Source organism: Pararge aegeria, chromosome 21 (genome assembly GCF_905163445.1).
Source record: "Pararge aegeria chromosome 21, ilParAegt1.1, whole genome shotgun sequence".
Classification (NCBI taxonomy): domain Eukaryota; kingdom Metazoa; phylum Arthropoda; class Insecta; order Lepidoptera; family Nymphalidae; genus Pararge; species Pararge aegeria.
In genome coordinates this window covers 15,412,220-15,434,524 of record NC_053200.1, presented here as the reverse complement: position 1 = coordinate 15,434,524, position 22,305 = coordinate 15,412,220, and the positions used below count along the sequence as shown (strand labels likewise).

At 37.8% G+C, this 22,305-nt stretch overlaps 1 protein-coding gene across 6 annotated transcripts in view; it reads left to right on the top strand.

The window, feature by feature from the left end:
• Window positions 1–16,655: 16,655 nt before the first annotated feature.
• Window positions 16,656–22,305, top strand: part of LOC120633087 (resistance to inhibitors of cholinesterase protein 3) — a 42,793-nt gene continuing 37,143 nt past the window's right edge. For 5 of the 6 annotated variants that reach the window (XM_039903193.1, XM_039903192.1, XM_039903190.1 and 2 more), the window contains exons 1-2: window positions 16,656–16,938; window positions 20,961–21,245. In XM_039903193.1, coding sequence (XP_039759127.1) covers window positions 16,782–16,938; window positions 20,961–21,245 — 442 coding nt within the window. In that variant the 5' untranslated portion in view covers window positions 16,656–16,781. The remainder of the gene's footprint in view (window positions 16,939–20,960; window positions 21,246–22,305) is intronic. The other variant, XM_039903194.1, reaches the window with a different exon arrangement.

Here is a 22,305-nt window from a genome sequence, read left to right as displayed (position 1 = left end):
AAATTGCCTTGCTCGTATGCCTACTGATAAGTTTTTAAAAAGTGCCGCCCTGTGTCCATCAACCTGAGGCGTTGGTGTTAAAGAGATGCGACGTAAGAAAAACACGCCGATAGAGCGTTTCACACTAAGCGTTTCTAAACGTTTCTTTCCGGTAAAAAAAAGCATGTCTCCATAGAGATCGAGATATGCCCGAGGCAAAATGCGAACGTTTTTAAACGATCAAATTCCTAGAACCAACTTATTAACATATTCATCGCATATCATACAGACCGAACATAAATTCCATCGGCATGATTCCTTCGATTCAGCGCTGGCCGAGGCACGGATGGCTTTGGCGGGAAGCATGGCTTGCATACATATTCCTCTATACACATTCGAGCAAGGTGCTACGCAATCGCGGGCAAAAAGGTCATACGCGTAATACAGGGTGTCTGGTAAAAAGTGGGCTAAAGAATACCTTCTGTTTGTTTATGGGTCGCAATGAAAAGAAAATGCGTCTGCACTGTTCGACTGTCTGATTTATTAATCAAAATTATTGAGTCAAGTAGTTTTAACTATTTACTTATAGTTATATTGCTAAAAACTGTACGCATCCATCTTTGTGCCTGTTCCAAAAGAATGTCTTAGGTAACAGGCACGTAGGTACAATTAATGGGACACTGAAATAAATAATGTATTATCTCGTGCTCTGAGGTATAAAAGTATCCAGAATAAGCCCACAGCCCGAGACCGTGTTAGGTTAGGTTACTTACTTACCATACTATTTATAAGGACAGGTAACCATTATTTTTATCAGCCACTTACGAATGTTGTGGTGTATATATAAATAATATTGCTGCAACTTAAAAGTATGTCGTAAGGTAAAGATTTTTCATTCTTTACCGAACATCCTGTATACAAATAACAATGACACCTTGTATTCAAAAAGGGGCGAGCATGGCAGTAAAATAAAAAAAAACAATTCGTTTTATTTGTCTCTTTCTTTCGTAGCTTGTAATTAAATAAGAGTAGGTATAAGTAGCGTCAAGCAAATGGAACGATTATGGAATCGCTGCGTATTGGACGATCGCTAAGTATTTACTAGAATTTTTTCAATATCCTGTGAGAAATTTTGTCGCTGTGCCTATGGTCAAGAAAGCAAGATACAGGCAAATCAAAAATGAAATGAAATCTAATTTTCCAAGTAATTATAATTTTTATTTTTCATTTGACGACCTCCCTGGCTCAACGGTGAGCGCTGGGAATTTAAGTAGATGATCCCAGGTTCGATTCCCGAAAGGGGCAATTTGGGAATTTATAATTTCTGAATTTTCTCTGGTCTGGTCTGGTGGAAGGCATCAGCCGTGGCTATAGTTACCATCCTACCGACAAAGACGTGCCGCTAAGCGATTTAATGTTGCTGTACGATGGCGCGTGTAAACCATTTAGGAGTATGACTGCCATACTCTCTAACAGGTTAGCCCGCTATTATCTTAGACTGCATCATTAGTTACAAGATTGTAGTTAAGGGCTAACTTGTAGTGAAATAAAAAAATATAGTATAACTAGCTTAAACCCGCAGCTTCGCTCGTTTGGTATTTGAGTAACTTTTGGAGGAATAAGACACCGACCATGAATACATATAATTTCAATCCATAGTTAATGAATACTAACAAAGTCGTTTAAGTTGTTTTACTAACAATGGGTTTTAGTTGTCTTAAATAAAGAGATTTATTATTATTTCTAACTACTTAAAGACGCTTTTGTAAACTTTTTTTATATAGTTCCACTAACCTGATGCAACTTAGTCTCACACTTACATTTTCCAGTTGCGAGAATCGAACCCACGGCCTCGACTCAGAAAGCATGGTCGCTGCACCCTGCGCCAATCGGGAAGGACACACAACCACATTTTCACATATAGAATACTTGATATTGCCCTCGATCTTCGTCAGCGTTTATTACGGTTTTTTTTCAAAGCGGGTGATGTTCATTTTACTGTGATACTTTCAACTGACTCTACGCCAAAAATAAAGATTTGTTGCTTATTTATGGCGTGCAGGAAGGACAGATACACACATTTGGATAATTATAATATTAGGATTACTGGTATAGATCTATTTACATGATAATGTACATGTCACAATCGTCTGTGATTATGTTTTCAGTAGTTATGTATTTCCAATATGGCGTCGGACGATGACCAATAAGTTTTCAATCGTATATAAGGAGTCAAATGGTTGCCCATTGGATGGCGCGTTTAATAGCTTTGTGGACGAATATGGCGTGCAATATTCATAACCGTGGCTATAAAATTGCAAATATAAATATTATTATTGCTCTGTGTATTTAATATCGCGTCACAGATAGAATAAATTACGGAGCCACAGATTGAACATCACAATACATGCCTATCTTTAACTTACACCTCAGTAATATGGTGCCTATACTATTACTTATCTATTCATTCAATGTATTCGTCTTTAAATTGATTGGTATTACCTAATATATAAGAAGCTAATTTAGTTTTGAATACATTTAATGAGTTTACATTTTTTATAGGTATAGGTATTCTATTATAAAATTTGGCGCCTTCAAAGGCAAGGCATTTTTTACCATAATTTGTTCTAGTTCTAGGTAATTACTATTACAGCACGGCTAGCATGGGCGGGAGACAATTATATCCCCGGGAAAGGATATAAATTTATCTTCTCACACAGCTTTAACAACTACAACACACGTGAAATTAGTATCCAAATAATATATCTGTATTAATAAACGTGGGTAAACTTTTCCTATTCCATGTGCCAGTAATTTAGTAGGTGGGCACGTTTATTATATTCCTTGTCAGGGGATATAATCGGGGGATATAATTTTTATCTGCCGCCCGTGCTAGCCCCGCAGGAGTTCGCCCCGCCTACAATAACAAGCTTCATCACCATCATCATATCAACCCATTACTGGCCCACTACAGGCCACGGGTCTCATCCCACAATGAGAAGAGGTTAAGGCCGTAGTCCACCACGCTGGCCCAGTGTGGATTCGACTCCGCACACCTTTGAGAACATTATGTAGAACTCTCAGGCATGCGGGTTTCCTCACCGTTGTAGCAACTGATATTTGACGGCCGACTGGCGCAGTGGGCAGCGACCCTGCTTTCTGAGTCCAAGGCCGTGGGTTCGATTCCCACAACTGGAAAATGTTTGTGTGATGAGCAATGAGTGTTTTTCAGTGTCTGGGTGTTTATATGTATTTTCTAAGTATTTATGTATATATAATTTATAAAAAAATATTCATCAGTCATCTTAGTACCCATAACACAAGCTACGCTTACTTTGGGGCTAGGTGGCGATGTGTGTATTGTCGTAGTATATTTATTTATTATTTATTTATTTTAATTACTTATAACGCACATAACTTAGAAAAGTTAGAGGTTCGTGCTGGGATTCGAAGTCGGCCCCTCGAAAGTCGAGCTCCTACCCACTGGGCTATCACCGCTTCATAATATTTAATGATTAGTAATTTATTTGTAGAAATTTTTTCAAAATGTTCAATAGTAATAAGGTTTAATTTATAGGCGCTAACTCGCTATCAGACTGGCTGTCCAGTTTGATTTGGTCTTTACCAATGCCCTATCTGGGTGTCTGAATGAAACATCTCATAGCACTGGTATTGTTTATTGTGCGCACAAACACGACTGCCAATGGTGGCGACTACTGGCGGACTCCCCGTGTGTCGTCGTGCAATACATTTTGTAGCAATCAGCACAATGCACTGCACGCCCGCATATGTGTCGCTACGGATCAAAATGTGTCTATTAATTTGAATGCACTGCACGCCCGCATATGTGTCGCTACGGATCAAAATGTGTCTATTAATTTGAAAAAAAAAACATCATATTACCCGCCATCTGCCTATTACAGTCCCACAAAACGCACAGGGCCAGCGTGGTAGAGGCCATATACATTGGGACTTCATACGTGTAATTCTCAACCTGACCTGTTATATGCAATAAATGAATTTGAATTTGGTAATTCAACTTCTCATGAGGAGAGCTCTCCTTTTGCGGGATTTTAATGCACCTAGAGTAGAATCACCAATTTCAAGTAACTTGGTACGTAATGTAACTTGTAAAACCTTGTGTAATAACCTGTGGCCGTCAAGGTCAGTGATTTTAGCGGGAACGTGTAAAAGTGACGTCACAGTGAAGACATGCGAACACCGCTAAACAAGTATTCACGCATTTTGACCGACTTCTTTGTCCCATTCACATTTTGACAATTTAAGTTAACTCTTTTTTTTTTACAGGGAAGTACCTACTTGACTGCAATCTCACCTGTTGGTAAGTGATGATGCAGTCTAAGATGGTAGCAGTTGATGGCTAACCTGTTAATAGAGAGAGGCCTGTATTCAGCGTGCAGTGAGCTGCGCATCATATAATGTTAAAGAAAACATCTTATTAAGAGTTATAATACTAATAGTAAAGGCGTGTGAAGTCTACGAATCCACACATGGCCAGCGTGGTTGACTACGGCCTGCAATAAATATTTAAATAAAAAATAAAAACACACCGCCATCTAGTCCCAAAGTAAGCGTAGCTTGTGTTATGGGTACTAAGATAACTGATGAATATTTTTATAAATAATATATATAAATAGTTATAATATACATATAAACACCCAGACACTGAAAAACATTCATGTTCATCACACAAACATTGTCCAGTTGTGGGAATCGAACCCACGGCCTTGACTCAGAAAGCAGGGTCGCTGCACACTGCGCCAATCGACCGTCGACCGCTTGTATCAGTAGATAATATAAAGTTTAATCACGTTTAGAAGTATTCAACGCAGGCATATTCTTGATGCTTTGTTTTAAGATATTATATAAAGTAGGTGAAAATCAGACAAAATACACGGGACAATATTTTGGACGTCATCAACTTGCATTATAGGACTTTAAAATAACAATAATACATTAAAATGTACATCTAGAATTGTTTGTTTTTACAATCTGGCAACTTAGCCTGATCAAATCTCAGGTAGGTCTGTTCTGACAGTTCAGTCTAGAATTATCTAGACTTGAACGGTTATCACAACGTTTTCAGACTACGACGCAGGCTGCTTTCGCCCGAAACTGATACTTAATCTATCTAATTTTAGGGAGGAGTGTTAAAAAGGATAGAGATACGAATATACGATCGAGGCTTCAAAGTGCATTTTTCCCGAATAGAAAGAAGCTCCAATCCTGTCCCGCTATGATATAGAGTCGCAGTTAAACGCACGTTTAATTCTGCAAAGCAGTATCGTATTTTTCATGCAGAAACGCTACAAAATTCAGCATGCGTCGAAGCGGGCGAGTGGCGGGTACGCGCAGATATGCGCACGCGACCGAGCCCGATAATTTGGCAATATGGAATTACTTATATTTGGCAACGCAATGTGCTTTTTAAAATACCATTTGGTATACTATGTCTAGAAAGCCGTACACAAACTAATACTGCAATGCTTATATATGGTGCCAGCCATACATTAACTGGTACCACCATTTCCGGGCAACCGTACTGACAAAAACGTGCCTCCAAGCGTCTTAGCGCTCCGGTATGATGCTGCTTCGATACCGATTCGGGGTATTAATAAAATAACTGACAAACCTATAACAAGTTAGGCATCCCTGCTCTGTCCCGTCAGAGGGACAGATAGGAATGAAAAGTGTTATTTGTCCCGATGCTCTTAAAAAGGGGACAGATGAAACTAATTATTTCACAGGACAGATAGGAACAAGAAGTTTGAAATGTCCCCTTATCGGGAGAAGGGGGACGGATCGAACAGAACTTTTAGAGTGATAAAAATATTTTGTTACTAGGTTGATAATAGAAAGATATCTGCCTCGTTTGTCTAGTGGTTGGGATGTATAACTAAGAATCACGAGGACCTGTGTTCGAATCGGAAAAAAAATTAAACAAGATTTTGTGCATTTTTTATTTAAATCAGATTTCTGTCCACTGGGGCGATAATACTAAACTGAAGCAAAGCGCTTTTTGTGACACGTTATTTTTTGTTTGTTAGTTCAGTAATGCTTTAAGTATCTATTAAAGTGCTATATTTATAAAAAAAATTCAGTAGAAGAGCACGCTAAGCCGCCAGTCCAGGTTGTTATCAATAACTTGTGTCAAGTCCACCAACGCGCATTGGAGCAGCGTGGTGGTTTTATGCTATAAAAACCATCTCTCCTATGAGGCATGTGCTCAACTGTTGGACGTTAGGCTGTAGATGATGATTTCGGTAAGATAACTATCACTAGGTGAATCACTATAACGTGTGATGTATAATCTCGGAGAATATCTATATTTCTATGCTATAAACTATTACACTATTAACTATATTCATCAATTGCGTATAGCCGTCCACTGCTGGACTAAAGGCTGCTGCTGATAATGGGCAAACCCTCCCTTTGTGAGAGGTCACAAAGGGAGGGTTTGCCCATTATCACCAGGTGCACCACGCTGCACAGACGGGTTGGTGATCGCAGTAGATTGTAGTAGTAGTACAGAGGAGGCTGCTGCCCGCTCTCCGTTACATTCCCTTCGGCGCCTCGTACGACACCCGCGGGGTGAGATGGGGTGGTGACCAGAGGCGTGCATAGAGGGTATGCACAGGGTATGCAGATGATATAAAATGAATAAAATCTCCGATAAGAACTATAAAATACTTAAGGATAAGCATTGTTAGAGTTATAAAAACTCTTTTTTTTAATTGTTCATTTTATGCTGGTGACATAAGTATTCTGATGTGCCGTCACAACACGGCAAATATGTAATAAAATCTATATAGTATAATATAAATATATACATTAAAGTATATACATAGTATTATATACTATATATGTAAAGATGCAGAGTTTGTTTGGATGAACGCTCAAATCTCAGGAATCTATTGGTCACCTTCCGAAACGCCTTCAATCCAATCGTCGCTTGCGCCGAGATTCGGCCTCACATGAGGCGCCCTCAGGCCGACGATCACTTCGCTTCTTGTAGCCCTTGGGCTCAAACTCTCTCTCAACTCATTCCGAGGCGCATTATAATCAGGGAATCTTTGTTCGCCTTTTCCTCCATGTTCGCGTTGGGTGACCAGACTACAGCTTTTCAGCCATACTGATTAACTCGTCGCGAGTCTGGCAACCAGCACCACCTTCTGATCTAAAAAAAAAAAACATTCCGAGGCACGCCAACAAGCCCGCGTTCCACTGTTGAAGTCATTAATACACACAATCCGACCGAACTATTGGTTATAGGTAGTGGATGATGAATCGTACGAGTTAACATTGGAAAGAGTGACCTTAGCGATAGGCCTACCGCTGTACGTGCTGGCTGTGCTGATAGTGAGGGCGTAATTACACGATTAGCTGATGAGTCACGGCTTGCATCACTCCCGCCCATTCGTCTACATCGCTGATAGGGCTCCCACTGATTTGAGCATAACCCAGAAGACATCTTTGTTCCGTCTGAGGTATTGATACCAGACTGGCGTGCATTAAGTGGTAGTAAGTACAGTAGCGGTGATAGCCCAGTGGGTAGAACTTCGAATTCACTATTGGGGGAGAGGGGGGGGGGGGGGGGGTTGTTCGAATCCTTGTTGTTTGTTGTTGTCCTACTGGGATATCACCAACTTTTTATATTCTACTACAAGTTAGCCCTTGTAAGTTATGATGCAGTCTAGGATGGTAGCGGGCTAACTTGTTAGGGAGTATGGTAGTCATACCCCTAAGCGGTATCCACGCGATATCGCACAGGAACACTAAATCGCTTGGCGGCACTTCTTTGTCGGTAGGGTGTTAACCAGCCACGGCCAAAACCAACCAGGCAAAATAAACCTTACTTCAGAGCATAAATCTTAAGAAGAAGGTAATTCCACAGGCATTCTTTCTAGTTAAGTAATTATGTAAAGAATACTAAATTATTTTAGTAAATGAGTAACAACGCCAAAAAGTTTGTCATATATATTTTTTTTACAGCAGCGCGGTCTAAAATACACTCATTTGGAATTTAAATCCCAGTACCCTAATAAGAATATTATTTTTATTTTAATAAAAACTTTGGGCCAGTTTAATGACCTAAACTGAAAACCGGACCCTGGCAACCCTACCATAGTAGTTACTCCCACGCCACACAGTACAGATGTTTCTTACGCCCTTTTTGTATGTTTAAATTATCTGTGCATTATTAATACTTACACTGCACGCGTGTTTTCAATATCTGCCTATTACCTACCTAGCACCTTTTTATGACACTACAAGTTTTCGGAGTTAAGTGCGTTCTTAATCAATTAAAAAATAACACTTAAAAAAAATCGTGAGGAAATCCCCCGAGTTCTCCATACCGTCCTCAAAGGCGTGTGAATTATCTACTACGCGTAGTATCTACGCGTTCTCGTACCGGAACGCTAGAGCGCTTGGCGAAACGTGTTTGGTTGTAACAGTTGTAACTAACAGCGGCCTAAGCGTTCCACCACCAAAAACTTTAGGTACAACTTTAGGCATGACCGTATGAGCATTTAATCATGGTAGGTTTTAGTTTTATTCCGTTGTTCTCAAATCCTAGATCTAGATCCTAGCTTATAGACCCAACCCGCTGCTCCAATGCGGGTTTGCGGGCTTTAACAAAAATTATTAATTTTTTTTGATAATTACCTGGACTAGCTTTTGTTGTAGTGCGGTACAGGGAACTTCTTGATAGAAGATCTAACACCTTACAATTTTTAACCTGGGTAACGAACCCAGGACGTCGTGATTCTAAGTTGAACCTGCTAACCACTAAACCATCGTGGCAGTTAATATTTAATTTGCACTTAATTACTATTGAAATGCGACAATAACCAGGCTCTCATGAAACCTAGAATGTGCTGGAATGTGCGGAATGTGGCAGCACGACAATTGGTCTATTAAATGTTTTTGGTTGATCCACTTAAAACCTGAACAAGAAAACCTGCGGGTGTTAACCAATCTGGCATTCAAGCAGAGACAAATTGTTAAAATAGTTCCAATCATACTTAGGTACCTATCTAACGTCCGTTTTCTATATTCAGTCTATCTGTAATGCTTTGACAAGTTGCTTAGCAAATTTTATAAATTTAAAATGCATATAAAAAAATTTCGGAACCGACAGGGTTAAATTTATAAAATTGAAAATTCTTCCAAGTGTAGGTAAAAACACTTATAAAAATTATAAAAATTGTTTAGCAAAGTTGTTATTTATGAAAAATGTTATGGACTTTTTTTGACAATAACAACGTTGCTAAGTTATAAATATATAGATTTCGGATAGATTGAATATTGAAAATGGACGTAAGTGTTTAAACTCTGCTCCTAACACCGTCAGTAAACGATGTTTTTAAGTCATTTTTCCGATGATATTGTCAAAAATGTTTGTACTTAAAATCATCCTGCAAAATGCTGTGCCATCTTATGTACTCAGCACTGCCTAACCAAAATTCTAGTTTAAAAGGATTTTATTCCATTTTATTCCGTCTCGTCGCGTCGCCTGTACCTAAGTATTGCAGTAAAATTACGAAAATCAAAAAGGTGAGATGTATTTTTCTATTCAAAATTTAGTTACGAATAAGTAAAAAGTTGATTGCACATAATTAGCGTCGGGACAATATTAGATAACTAATAATGTCCCGACATGTAATTTGACAGCCGATTGGCGCAGTTTGCAGCCACCCTGCTTTCTGAGCCCAGGGCCGTGGGTTCGATTCCCACAACTGGAAAATGTTTGTGTGATGAGCATGAATGTTGGTCAGTGTCTGGGTATTTATATGTGTATTCTAAGTATTTATGTATATTATTCATAAAAATATTCATCAGTCGTCTTAGTACCCATAACACAAGCTTCGCTTACTTTGGGGCTAGATAGCGGTGTGCGTATTGTCGTAGTATATTTATTTATTTATAACTGAGTCTTGATGAATGATAATTATGTTTCTAATTACTGAATGACCTTTCTTTTTATTTTTTATTTCATTTTAAATTCGTTCCCATTTTTTTTATTTTGTTTCATTTACTTAAAGACCTTTTTGTGCATGTCAATAATTATTAGGTAATATAGTGCTGCAATATCTATGAGCAAAGAAAGAAATATAAGAGAAATAGACCGGCGAACAAAAATAAATATTCAAATCGCAGCTTCCGCTACCTATAAAGAAAATAGTTATGGATTCTGAAATTTTACCCTGTCTCACGTACGGCTGACAAACTTGGACTTTCGATCTTAAAGCTAGAAATAAAATCCAAACTACTCAGAAAAGAATGGAAAGAAGTTGCCTAGGTATAAAATTATAGGACAAGATGAAGAATGTGGATGTTCGCAAGAAAACAAAGTTAACAGACGAACTAACTTTTTCGCTACAAAGGAAATGGAAATGGGCAGGTCACGTGGCTAGTTATAACGATGATAGATGGACAAAAAGATCAGTTACTTGGACCGGACCAAGAGGCACTAGAGCGAGAGGCCGGCCATCTGGGATGGGTAGATTAAATAGTAGCGATAGCGGGTCGGAGATGGCTAGCCACAGCTACGAATGGAGACTAGTGGAATGCCTTGGAGGAGGCTTTTACCCGAAGGGCGTCCATACAAGAATAACAATTTACAATTATAATACATGAAACAATTTTATCTTTAATTTAACGTCTACAAATATAGTTAAAAAATTCTTTAAATTATTGTACAAAAAAAATCTCAATAACCAGTAAATAAAAAATATAAATATAAATAAATAAATAAAAAATAACAAATTATTACTTTTCACACCTTTTAGTACTTATAATTTAGTACTTATATATAATTTTATATAATTTTTCCTTTATTTCACATTAAAGACACTCACATTACATTTAATTTTTGATTTTAGATTTTTAGTTTTTTCTTCTTTTTTTAGTTTTTCATGTTTATTAATTTAATAATTTTTGATTTTGTTTATTATTTATGATGATTTTGTATTTCTCGATGTAAATAAGCTTGTTTTAATGAAAAATATCTTTTGTTTGTTTATATATTCTATTATATATTATATTCTATGTTATTGTTCTTTTTATGATTATTTTGTTATTGTTTAGTCGCGAGGATTCAGTGACGACGAAGATAATGGGGCTGGCTGAAAACCAGTGCTGCGCGTTTTAGTTTGCAGCTATACTGAGCCGGCTCCTTTGTCACACATTTTTTTTAAATTTTTATAATTTAACAATTATTTTATTTCACAAATGTAACACAAATATGTGACAATAAATACGATTTTTCTTTCATTCTTTTCTTTTTTCTTTCTAATCATAATATTTTTTATAGATTCTCATTATTGTTGGTTTTAATGATCTGTAATCACTTTGTATGGATTTAAACAAAGCTTATTATTATTATTATTATATTGCTGCAACTACAAACAAATAGATTTAGAAGTAGAGAGTATTGTGACAGAGCTAGTCCGGAGAAGTACTATCGATCTGAAGGGTATGGTTGCCGGTGTGATCACAGGCGTCTGGACTCAGGACGGCATTTTGCAGCACGTATTCCTTGCATGCCCTACGATTGTCATTCTGTACATGGGCGCCATGTTTTCCTTACCATCCAGGTTGGCCATTTTGTCAAGGTCTGTCATTCGCCAATTATGACAATGAAAAAAAATCTAAAGCAACTTTATATATAAGTTAATTTTCATTACCTACTGCAAATATGAGCTGTTATTTTTTTATTTTATTTATTAGCTTTACTTACAAACACTTACACTAATACAACCGTTTTGAAATTTTAACTATTCTATTTAAGTGTTATGTTTTCTTAAAAGTTATAAAGTAAATTGGCTCAGATAAAAATATATTAAGTCGTATAGATTTGATATATAGATATTCCAAATGTTTTGCCTTACATATAACCTTTGGCAGTACTGTGTACGTGGTTTTTTACAAAGGTACTTTTATGTCAGTTGTGTGTTAGTATGCTTAGGTCAGATCTTGGACAAGTATAACTTTTGAACCGGTTCCCGCTATCGGCGTCATCTGAAATTTGCACAATGCATATAAGTGCCTATACAAAATACAGTATTATGTTATCTAACAGCTGGTCACCTTTGGATTCCATCATCATTAATAAGTTATGCATATGGTCAGCTATATTTTTAAAGGCCGATTGGCGCAGTGGGCAGTGACCCTGCTTTCTGAATCCATGGCTGTGGGTTCGAAGCCCACAACTGGAAAATGTTTGTAACATGGTTGCTTTTCAGTGTCTGGTTGTATTTGATAATATAAGTATTTAAGTATATACTCATAAAAAAATTCATAAGTCATCTTAGTACCCATAACACGCTTATGTTGAAGATTTAAATTTTTATTTAGTAGGTCTATAGATCCCACCGGATCCTTGCTGAATACCTACCTGTTTTTGTGCATAATAAAGTTTACTTTCATTTCATTTCATTCTTTTTTTTACAGTAATCATTGACGGACAACGCAGATGACCCACCTGATGGAATGTAACTACATTTTTTATTTTTTTGTAATGTGTGAACTACATTTTTTTTTCTACTCATTTTGGGTATCATGACCTCGACTAGTAATGAGTAGCTAGTAGAGAGTAATGTACACAATATTGAATGCCGGGGGTTTTTGAAATTTGAGTATGTTATTTTTATTGGAATAGCGCTTCTAAATATTATATAGCGGTAAGCTTTTACATTAAAACCCTCCAAAAAATCATATAACAGCTGGTAAACCTATAGATGAGAGAAGCGTCAAATATTTAGGGGTACCTCACTGAGCTGTCACCAGGACGTGACTAAAATAACAAACAAGCGATAGGTACCGCTCGTTTATTTCCACCAGGGTGTTATAACCACGCGGAGGTGTACGGAAAGAGTTTTACTCGCCGACTTGCATGTGAATCACGCATTTCCTGGGCCAAAACTGATGGACGGAAGTGAACCAGGATGTACCCTTTATGGCAACTGTCTCCATCATTTCCAGGCAGCCGCGCAACGGGCTGGTTATTTTAAAATATGGCGGTGGTAGGTGCTTTGTAATACATGCGCGTGCGCCGTTTCCTGCGTCGAAAGGAGTGCTACCAACCATTGTTCGCTGGGAGGGGATGTGTGTGACCCGAATAATGATTAGAGACGAGCGTACGAACTGTTGAACTTAAAAAAATGTTTGTACTTGTTGAGATTTTCCATCAGCCTAATTAAGGATCCACTGCTAAGCACAGGCGGCCTTATTGCTATAAGGACGCCAAATTGTACCTAATACCTAAATACATTATTGTATATTTATCTGTGATTTTAATCTGTGGTGTACAATAAAACTGTATTCATAAATTCATGCACAGGATTCTTCCCTTAGGAGATGTAGAACTTCTTTTGGTTAGGCTTATGCCACCAACTTTTCTTGCTCATTAGTTACCTGCCTAACGTATAAAAAAAACGTAAGCTTATTTGAAAAATTGAAAACGTATGAATAATCTTAAATGTATGTCAGGTTACGGCTAATAAGTAATTATTCTTTATTGGAGGTAAGTGATGAAGCACTCTAAGATGGTAACGGTCTGACCTGTTTGGGGTATGCCAACAGCCAACCCAATCGGTTTTCACTCAGCTGCTATGCTAAATCGCTACGTCTTTGCCGGTAGGGTAACTAGCCATGGCCGAAGCCTCTCACAAGACTAGACCAGAGAAAATGCCGGTTATAAATCTCACCACAGTAGCAAAAATATGTATCAATGGATCAAGACATTTCTAGGCATATTCGAATTAGAAAAGGTAGGACTTCGTACAGCGGCGTGCATAGAGCGTATGCACAGGGTTTGCAAATGATATAAAATTAAGAAAATCTCCAGTACGAGCTATAAACAACTTAAGGATAGGCAAGATTTATAAAAAGCCTACTCTCAAATATTTATAACTCATACTGGAGATTTTATAACATCTGCATACTCGGTGCATACCCTCTACGCACGCCACTGACTTCGCGTATAATTTCAAGGTGTTTATCAAAACATCAGGATAATCGGCTATTCTGAGAAAAAGCGAGGCGAAATATTTTGTTTAATATATTTTAGTAGCACGACCACGCTAGCAGTAGTACGGCTCTTCTTGTTGTGGGAGGAAACCCGTGCCCAGTAGTGGGTCGGTAATGGGTTGATATGATAATGATGAAGATGTTGATGATGAAGATGATTTGAGTAGTAGTAGAGCTATGGGCCTCAAAAGAAGGCTCGGAATCACTCAGCGGGCGATGGAAAGAGCAGTGTTGGGAGTAACTCTACGTGATCAAATCAGAAAGATCCGTAGAAGAACCAGAGTTACCGACATAGCTCTTCGAGTTGCAAAGCTGAAGTGGAAATGGGCGGGGCAAATAGCTCGGAGAACCGATGGACGTTGGGGTTCCAAGTTGTTGGAATGGCGACCGCGCACAGGTAAGCGCAGCGTTAGTCGGCCCCCAACGAGGTGGACAGACGACATCAAACGAGTCGCTGGGAGCCGCTGGAAACAAGCGGCCCAGGACCGTAGATTTTGGAACTCTCTATAAAAGACCTATGCAATCCAGCAGTGGGCTTCAATCGGTTGATGTGATGATGATGATCAGAGCTTTTAGTGACAGAGGTCGTCGCGAAGCGACTAAACGCCGTTGTTGCTGGTTGCCGGTATACTTACTGGCACATGGTGCTTAACACCTACGCCTCAGGTTGGTGGACACAGGGCGGCAGGACGTGCTCCTTGGATGCCCTGGGAAGAATTGCTCTATTTATAGGCGATGGTTTCCACTAACCATCGATAAAAAAAAGATTAAACCTAAACATGTAATCCGAGTGTTTGTATTGTCAATGATTGCATACCATTTTTTTCCGAGGTTCAAAGGTGATAGAATTCGGAGACTCGCAATCTGAAGCAGAAAAAGTGAAAGTAAAATTCTGTCAGCCATCCTGGGTTGACCGAATAACCTGGACCGGATAATCGGTACAATCCAAATATTTGCGCTTTCGATAGAAGTCTCACTTCCCACTTATATTCAGGCTTCAAAAGTTGTTATCTGGTTATTACACGGTAATTAGGTGGGTAAAACAGGTTAATACTTAGTTATTTGAGGTCAATAAAGGAAAATAGATGACAAGATATTCTCCTAACGAGAAAAGGCTAGGTAACTATCCTATTGGTATTCATGTAAATGACCGTAACTAATTACATAAGCATTCGGTTCTCGAGAGCATTTGTAGAGTAACCTACTCATCCTGAACCAGTTGGTACCCTCAGTAAGAGTGCTTGCTTGCAAACGCAGATACGTTTTCGAGTAGCTACCAAAGGAAACACTTTCTTCTTCGTCGTTCACTTCATTACTGAAGGTCGTGTACGGATTCAAGTTACTTCGTAGCGATTTTTATTACAGCCTTCCATCATGTTCTATCCTCGGCCTTTTTGATAGCTTCTGTGATAGGGAGGCCTGTGAGCGAATTCATCTGGTCAGACCAGCGATGAGATTATCGATCACGTGGTCTTTTACCGTCCACCAGAGGAGAAAGACACTTTAACATCATAAAAAATAATTTCAAAAATACTGCTTGTTTACCGTAAAGATACTTGATTGGTGTATCAAAACAAAAGTAACTTATGTTACTGAAAACAACGATACTTTTATGAAAAAGTAATCTTCTTCATTATCATTATCAATCAATTACATGTCCAAGAGGCAGTAGAGCTTTTATGACAGAGCAAGTTGGTTAAAAAATTTTACTTCAATCTTCGATATAGAAAGTCATCGACGCTTGCGAGACATCTCGTACTAGAATATCGAACCTACTTTAAAATCGAGTGACTAACTCGATATCGTGTGACCAAAGGTATTACTGGTCAAAGAATGTCGTTAAGTTGTAAAGGTATTGCTGAGCTGTATTAGCCATAATAGTGATTAGAATATGGATCCAAATAAAAGGTCTTAAGCGTTAATCCGGCGCAATTTTCAACTTTTTAATAATTTGTGCCTCGAAAGGTGTCTCTTGTTTGACACCTAGTATTTCGTGAAGAGACAACATCGGACAAAAATTTGAGGATAGAGTAAAAGATGGCTCAAAGTGCCTTTGAATATGCGGAGCCCAGTGCTACTTATACGAGTATGACAATGGAAAAGTACATCAGAGGTGAGGGAGAAGTGGCTATTGGAGTACGTACCTTACTCTTCATGCCTCCGTCTAATGACAAATACCTACATAGAATGTCTAATTGGTATTCATCTAAGCGCGTGCAGAGTATGCCGCGGTGGGGAAGGGTTAATAGCCGGCGCCGCCTCCGCGCCGAGGCATATTGTACCGAGGCCTGCCCGCGAGCGCCGCACGCTCGTCCACACGCTAATCCACTGTGTAAATATTGGAACCACTGCGGTGACCTCTGCGAGCTCTGTTAAACTACAAAAAAGCCGGTGGCTGGGAAGGCAAGATGTCGGCATAGCTGATTGACTGTCATATACGGCTGTGTCACATCGAGCCAGCTCAATCCACCGGCGTTCGACGTGAGAACGAGAAGAAGATTTCAGAACATGGATGCTCCCGTAGCGAAGTCGAAGATGCGTTATCGCGATCGCTCCCGTAGCGTGCGGAGGGGCTGAGGGTGCAAGTGACAGCTGTCACTGTACTTTCGTAATTTCGTTCGTCTCTGCGTTTCGGTCCGCGGTCGAGGCGAAAATCTTTATTTTTATCACACACGACGATGTTCCCGTAGAGTGCGACCGGCTCTGTGCGCGAATTGCGAATTGCGATACGAAAACACGACGTCAGAATGGCGAATGACGAGGTGTTGGGTCCGCGGAAGACGATGTTCGTTTTTGTGATTGTTGTGGGCTGCTTCGCGGTGCTGTGGCCCAGGATCTTGTCCCCGCTGATCCTGGGCCACTCTTCGGACCACCTAAAGCCGAACAAGTTCGACCGGGACGCAGGTAAATAGGTATTTTTAACTTTAGCTCAATGTCAATATCGCTGGATCGTACAGAACTAAATCTAATTATACGCGTTGTACCGCTTTTAGCTTTTAATAATTATGTTTATCTTTTAAATAATTCATGATGTTACTCATAAATTATAAATAAATTCTAAGAGAAGCATGATAAATCGTTAAACTGAGATAATCTTAACTCAAACTTTCCATGGTCAGTAACTAGAAATCTGATATTTACTGTTCTCAAGAGCAAGATATTGCTATGCAAATATGTGACGGTCCAGTTGTTGATAGAGCTTATATGTTTACAAAGATCTAATTGGAATGTGGCCTCTACTTGTGTATGGGAATTATAAAAATTATGATGTAGAATCTCAGTTTTGCTCTTCATAGAATAGGCGTTTTATATTATATTCATAATACATACTATTTCATTTCAGTATTAAATTATATTAAAATGATAGTGATTTAAAACACTGTCTAAACCACTACTGCAAAATGCCTAGGATGCAATCAGTTCTCCTAACAGCATAGCAGATATGCTGGCTAAGATATCAGCCAGTCTTCTGGTCATCCATGGACTCAGTGAGACTGGATGAGAGATCCACAGTAAAATTTCTAGCATGTTTGCACCACAACATTAGGGTTTAAATACAAAATGGCACCAAAATAATACTACTTATTTTTACATTAGTAGCCTTTAAACCTAAGTAGAAAATAATAAGAGATATATAATAAATACCTTACAACCCATATAATACCTATAATATTCCACAAATAGTAATGAATCTGTTGACACATGAGTTCAGCATTACATTATTAAGTATTGCTGTATTATATTATAAACACTGTCTCATTAGTGTCCTAGATCAAACTACTTTGACAGTTTCCCTGTCAAAAAGGAAGGTATTATGTCAATTTAAAGCTGTAACTTTAGTTTGTTTATGGACTATTGCTCACATATTTCAGGTACCCCATCAACCCTTAACAGATCCTACAATGCTAAAGATTGCTTTATAAAAGGTGCCTTAGAGTTATTGGTGCTGGGTTTAATGTTTGTAATCCTCTTAGCCAAAACTAAATTGGAAGCTTTAGAAGCAGTGTTCACTTTATCTCCTAGAAAAGGATAGCATTGGTTTCACAATTTCACCTGCTTACAGGAAGAGAAGGTTGCCTTTATCAGATAGAATAATAATATCTAGATTGTGAAAATTGTGTCAAAATTGGCTCCAACCATTAGCCTAGGTCATATGTAGTTATTTGAAAGGTGTATAATAAATTTACACCACATATTTGTTCTAACTCTAGTTGTCCTTATCCTAAGGTTGCCTGGCAGAGATCGTTTCTAAGCGATAAGGCCGCCTTTTGTATTCTAATTCAGTCTTTGTGTTTCTCTCTATTCATCCTTTATTTTCCTTACTGTTTAGTAGTGTACAAATAAAGAGATTAAATAAAAAAAAAATAGGGGTACCACTACCTATTATTATACACACTATTATTTTTATGTCTTTAGGTAGTATGTATAAATACTATAATTTATACATACTAACTATTATTTTAATACAATCTGTTTCTATAACTACATAAAATATTTTTTCAATTAAATGAACTTCCAGTAGCCTAACTGTGATTAATTTAATAATATTTGTTGCAGTTAATGAGCAATGTAGTAACTACAGGGAAAACTTTACTATAAACATAATTAATTTTATTAGTAAAAATAAAATGATATTTTATCAGTGTTACTGTTGATAACTTTATAGTATACTTATTCAGAATATACTTATAAACCATGGCTGCAATTCTGGCTTCTCTGGCAGTAAAAACTTTTTTATGTATGCCAAGTCATATGACTCTCACTGTCAACAAGTTATAAGATCTATGTAGAGCCAAGCTCTAACTCTACACAGCCTAACTCTACGAAGCCTTACTTCACAAACTCTACACCTTAGACCAAATATGTGGTTACTATAATTACATTTTGTTACTATAAGAACTATTGTATCATACGAGATATATCTTAGTGTGTGAATCTGTTTTTATCTTTTAATGGTTTGTTTTTTCCAAAATTTCACTCCCTACCTTTTACAATTTGTAAAAATTCAGACAGACAGATGGACCCACAAATGAACAGTGAACTGGATGGAGGTTTGGACTTTATAGGCTTAGTGATAGGATCTTGTTCATTATTCTTCAGTTACAGAACCCTAAAATTAATGCTATCCTTATCTAGAGGATACAGTGAGAAAAATAAATCACTTCTGTTAGATCTGCCAACTCAGTTTAGTTTTAAATAACTCATAGTGGTGAAATGAGATTATAAAGTTTTGTGTTGCCTACTATACTTATCATGATAGCCTAGTGGGTAAAGCTTCAGCTTTTCATTCGTGGAGACGGAGTTTGAGCCCGGCTTGCACCACTTTTCGGAGTTATGTGCGTTTTTAATTTAAGCATTTTAAATATCACTTGTGTTAAACGGTGAAGGAAAACATTTTAACCCTAAAATTAACTGGTACTTTATTTAAATATTTCGTTAAAACCATACTGTGATGCTGTGCCACTTTCTTTTTTAAAACACATTGTATTCTACTTAGTATTAATGGTGTTAATTTGTTGAAAGAAAGAAAAACCATTTATTCATGTTTAGTGTTACAAACAGTACATCTTATAATAATATAGTAACAACATAGTAACCACACCTCTCAATCAAAATAAATTGGTAGGTTCGAAGAATAGTGCGGGGATTCCACAGGGATTATTGTGAAAAGGATTCATTTTATTACTGAAAATTTAGTTTAGTTAAGCGTAAATTACAATAGAGCAAAGTTGAAATCCCTGCGTTGAAATTAGCTGTCAATGTTTTTATTTACTAAATGAAAGAATTCTTTTTGGTTCTTTTTTTGTGCACTGTAGCAGCCCTGTGAAGTGAACTGTAGCTAGCTGTCATCACATACAAACCTGTACTGTTTGTACTCGTAAGTGGTAATTTTCTGTCCCAATGGAAGTTTGTATGTAACTAGGGGCTTACTACCACCGTTTAAAGCAGTATTATTTTTAAATTCAGTTACATGGATCATAAAGTCTTGATGTCCCTCAAATAAAGATTATAGTTTTGAAACTATAATGCTACAATATTGAAATAACATTGCTTTAAGCATTGGTAGAAGGAGAGCAGGTTCCAGCAGAAATAAATTGCAGCATATGCAATGCCTGCATGGGTCAAACTTCTCAAATGACAAATCTGTCTTAGACATCTAAATTGATGCATATACAATGTAATTATGATAACTTTTAATGTTAAAGATTATGCTTAATTAATTGTTAACCTTAATATAGGTACTTCGTTTAACCTTTTTACTCCAGTTCTCGATTTATACGAGAAAATCTGCCACTTGTCAAAATAGACTATAGCAAAATCTAAGCTTATAAAAAATTGTATTGGCAGTAACACAGGTAATTTTTTTTAGTTATTTTTGCAAATAAAAATTTCTAAGACGTAACGTATTATTTTCCTAAACGGTTATCTATACCTACAGCGTGGTTACTGTGTCCACTACGCTAGACTAATACGTTCGTCGGCATTTTTGAATGAAATCAAAGAGTGACGCAAGGTTCTACTACAACCTTGCACAGCCGCCAAACACACGGTGTCCACAATCGTGGTTTTTCGTGAGACAACTTTGTACAGCAAGAAACTATACATGCGTGTTTTTACTTGATATTATTATTATTATACATGTACCTATTACAAAAATAGCAAAAAAATATTTTCCGAAAACGTATTTGAAAGTTTATTATGTTCTTTTCTCGGAAGTGTGATGAAAAACGTCGTATGAATTACGTATGCATTCATTATTTTAATAATACAATTCAGCATACTAGTTGCATAATCTACTATAGTACTGCTAGTGATTCTAAAATAAAAAAAAACCAACGCGCATTGTTATTTTTAACGATCATTTTTAAAGTTGGGCAGCGACTAAACAGTCGTTAGTTATTGTGTCGTAAATGCTTAAACAATAGGTTGCTGCGAGGTTATATTCGAGACGGACGTCGCGGTACTTCAGCTGGTCAACGAGGTTTGCGGCTCAGCGCACTCCGCAAGCGAGTGCCGCATTGCGGTCAACCAGACGTGCGGAGTGGACATTGCGGCGTTCCTCAAACGTACGGAGAACGTCGGCAAGAACACCAAGATGATCGTGGAGGCGATGAAGAAGAGCAACAGCTCGTGCCTCCGGCAGAACTTTGGCGTGCCCGTTTATAGTATGGGCGAGCATTTCGCAGTGGATTCCAATTATCAGCAGGACAGTTAGTGGATATTTTATTGCATGGGTCTTATTGTTTGGAACTAATGTTGCTAACAATGATGTATCATTTTTTGATAATTTAATAACAAACTAACAAATTGTCATTCGAAATGGGTACCAATCAGTGTATATGCGCACGCACCATGAATGAATTTGCAATATACATGATTGGTTCTAATTTACTGTCATGCAGCACGAGAGTCGCCGTGATTGGCCAGCAGGTGTCAGCATTGTGACTAGTGAAGAAAACGCATGCGGGGCATATTTATTTTTCCATACAAACTATTTCAAACCATTACTTATGACAACCCTATTAAGGATAAAAGACAGACACGCACATAGTACCTACCTACGCTACGCGACGCGTTCGTAATAAAGTGGCAGGGGTCACTTGATTTTACTTTTGTATCTGATTTCTTTCAGTAAAAACAATGGCAATGGTTTACTCAAGAACTATTAGCGTTTCGGTTTCACAGATAAGTTTTAGACACAGCAAATAATGCATCTCTAAAGCCTCTAAAGTATTATTACGGCTTTCATTTACACGTTGTATATTGTGTGGTGCTGCATATGTTCCCACTTTTATTTATCATGGGCTGTATTTATCACACGTCGGAGCCGACGGAAATCGTTGTCGAATTCACTGTCAATCATACGCATGCGGCGCGGCGCGTAGGTGACACTATATATAACTACTCCAAGGATTTGCGAGCGTCGGGAATTCTTCATTGTACTCTTAACGGTCACAGCTGGATTCAAAGACATTGGATAACTCTGCATCAAAGATTTTAGCGTATTATTAATTAATATTTTTTACATATTGATTTTATAATTAAATCTATATTTCATTTGAAAGAGACACCAATAACCCAATTAAATTTACATGAAGAGATATAAATAGTTAGGTAACAAAACTGCGCGTACGAAATAAGCCATATGCATAGGTCCTAAAACGCCCATGTGTAAACAGTAAACTATAGTCACATGGTTCCCAGAAAACACTGTGTTATTCCTAAAGCTGTATGTTGTATTTAGTTCGAGAATCGAAACAGATGCTGCTG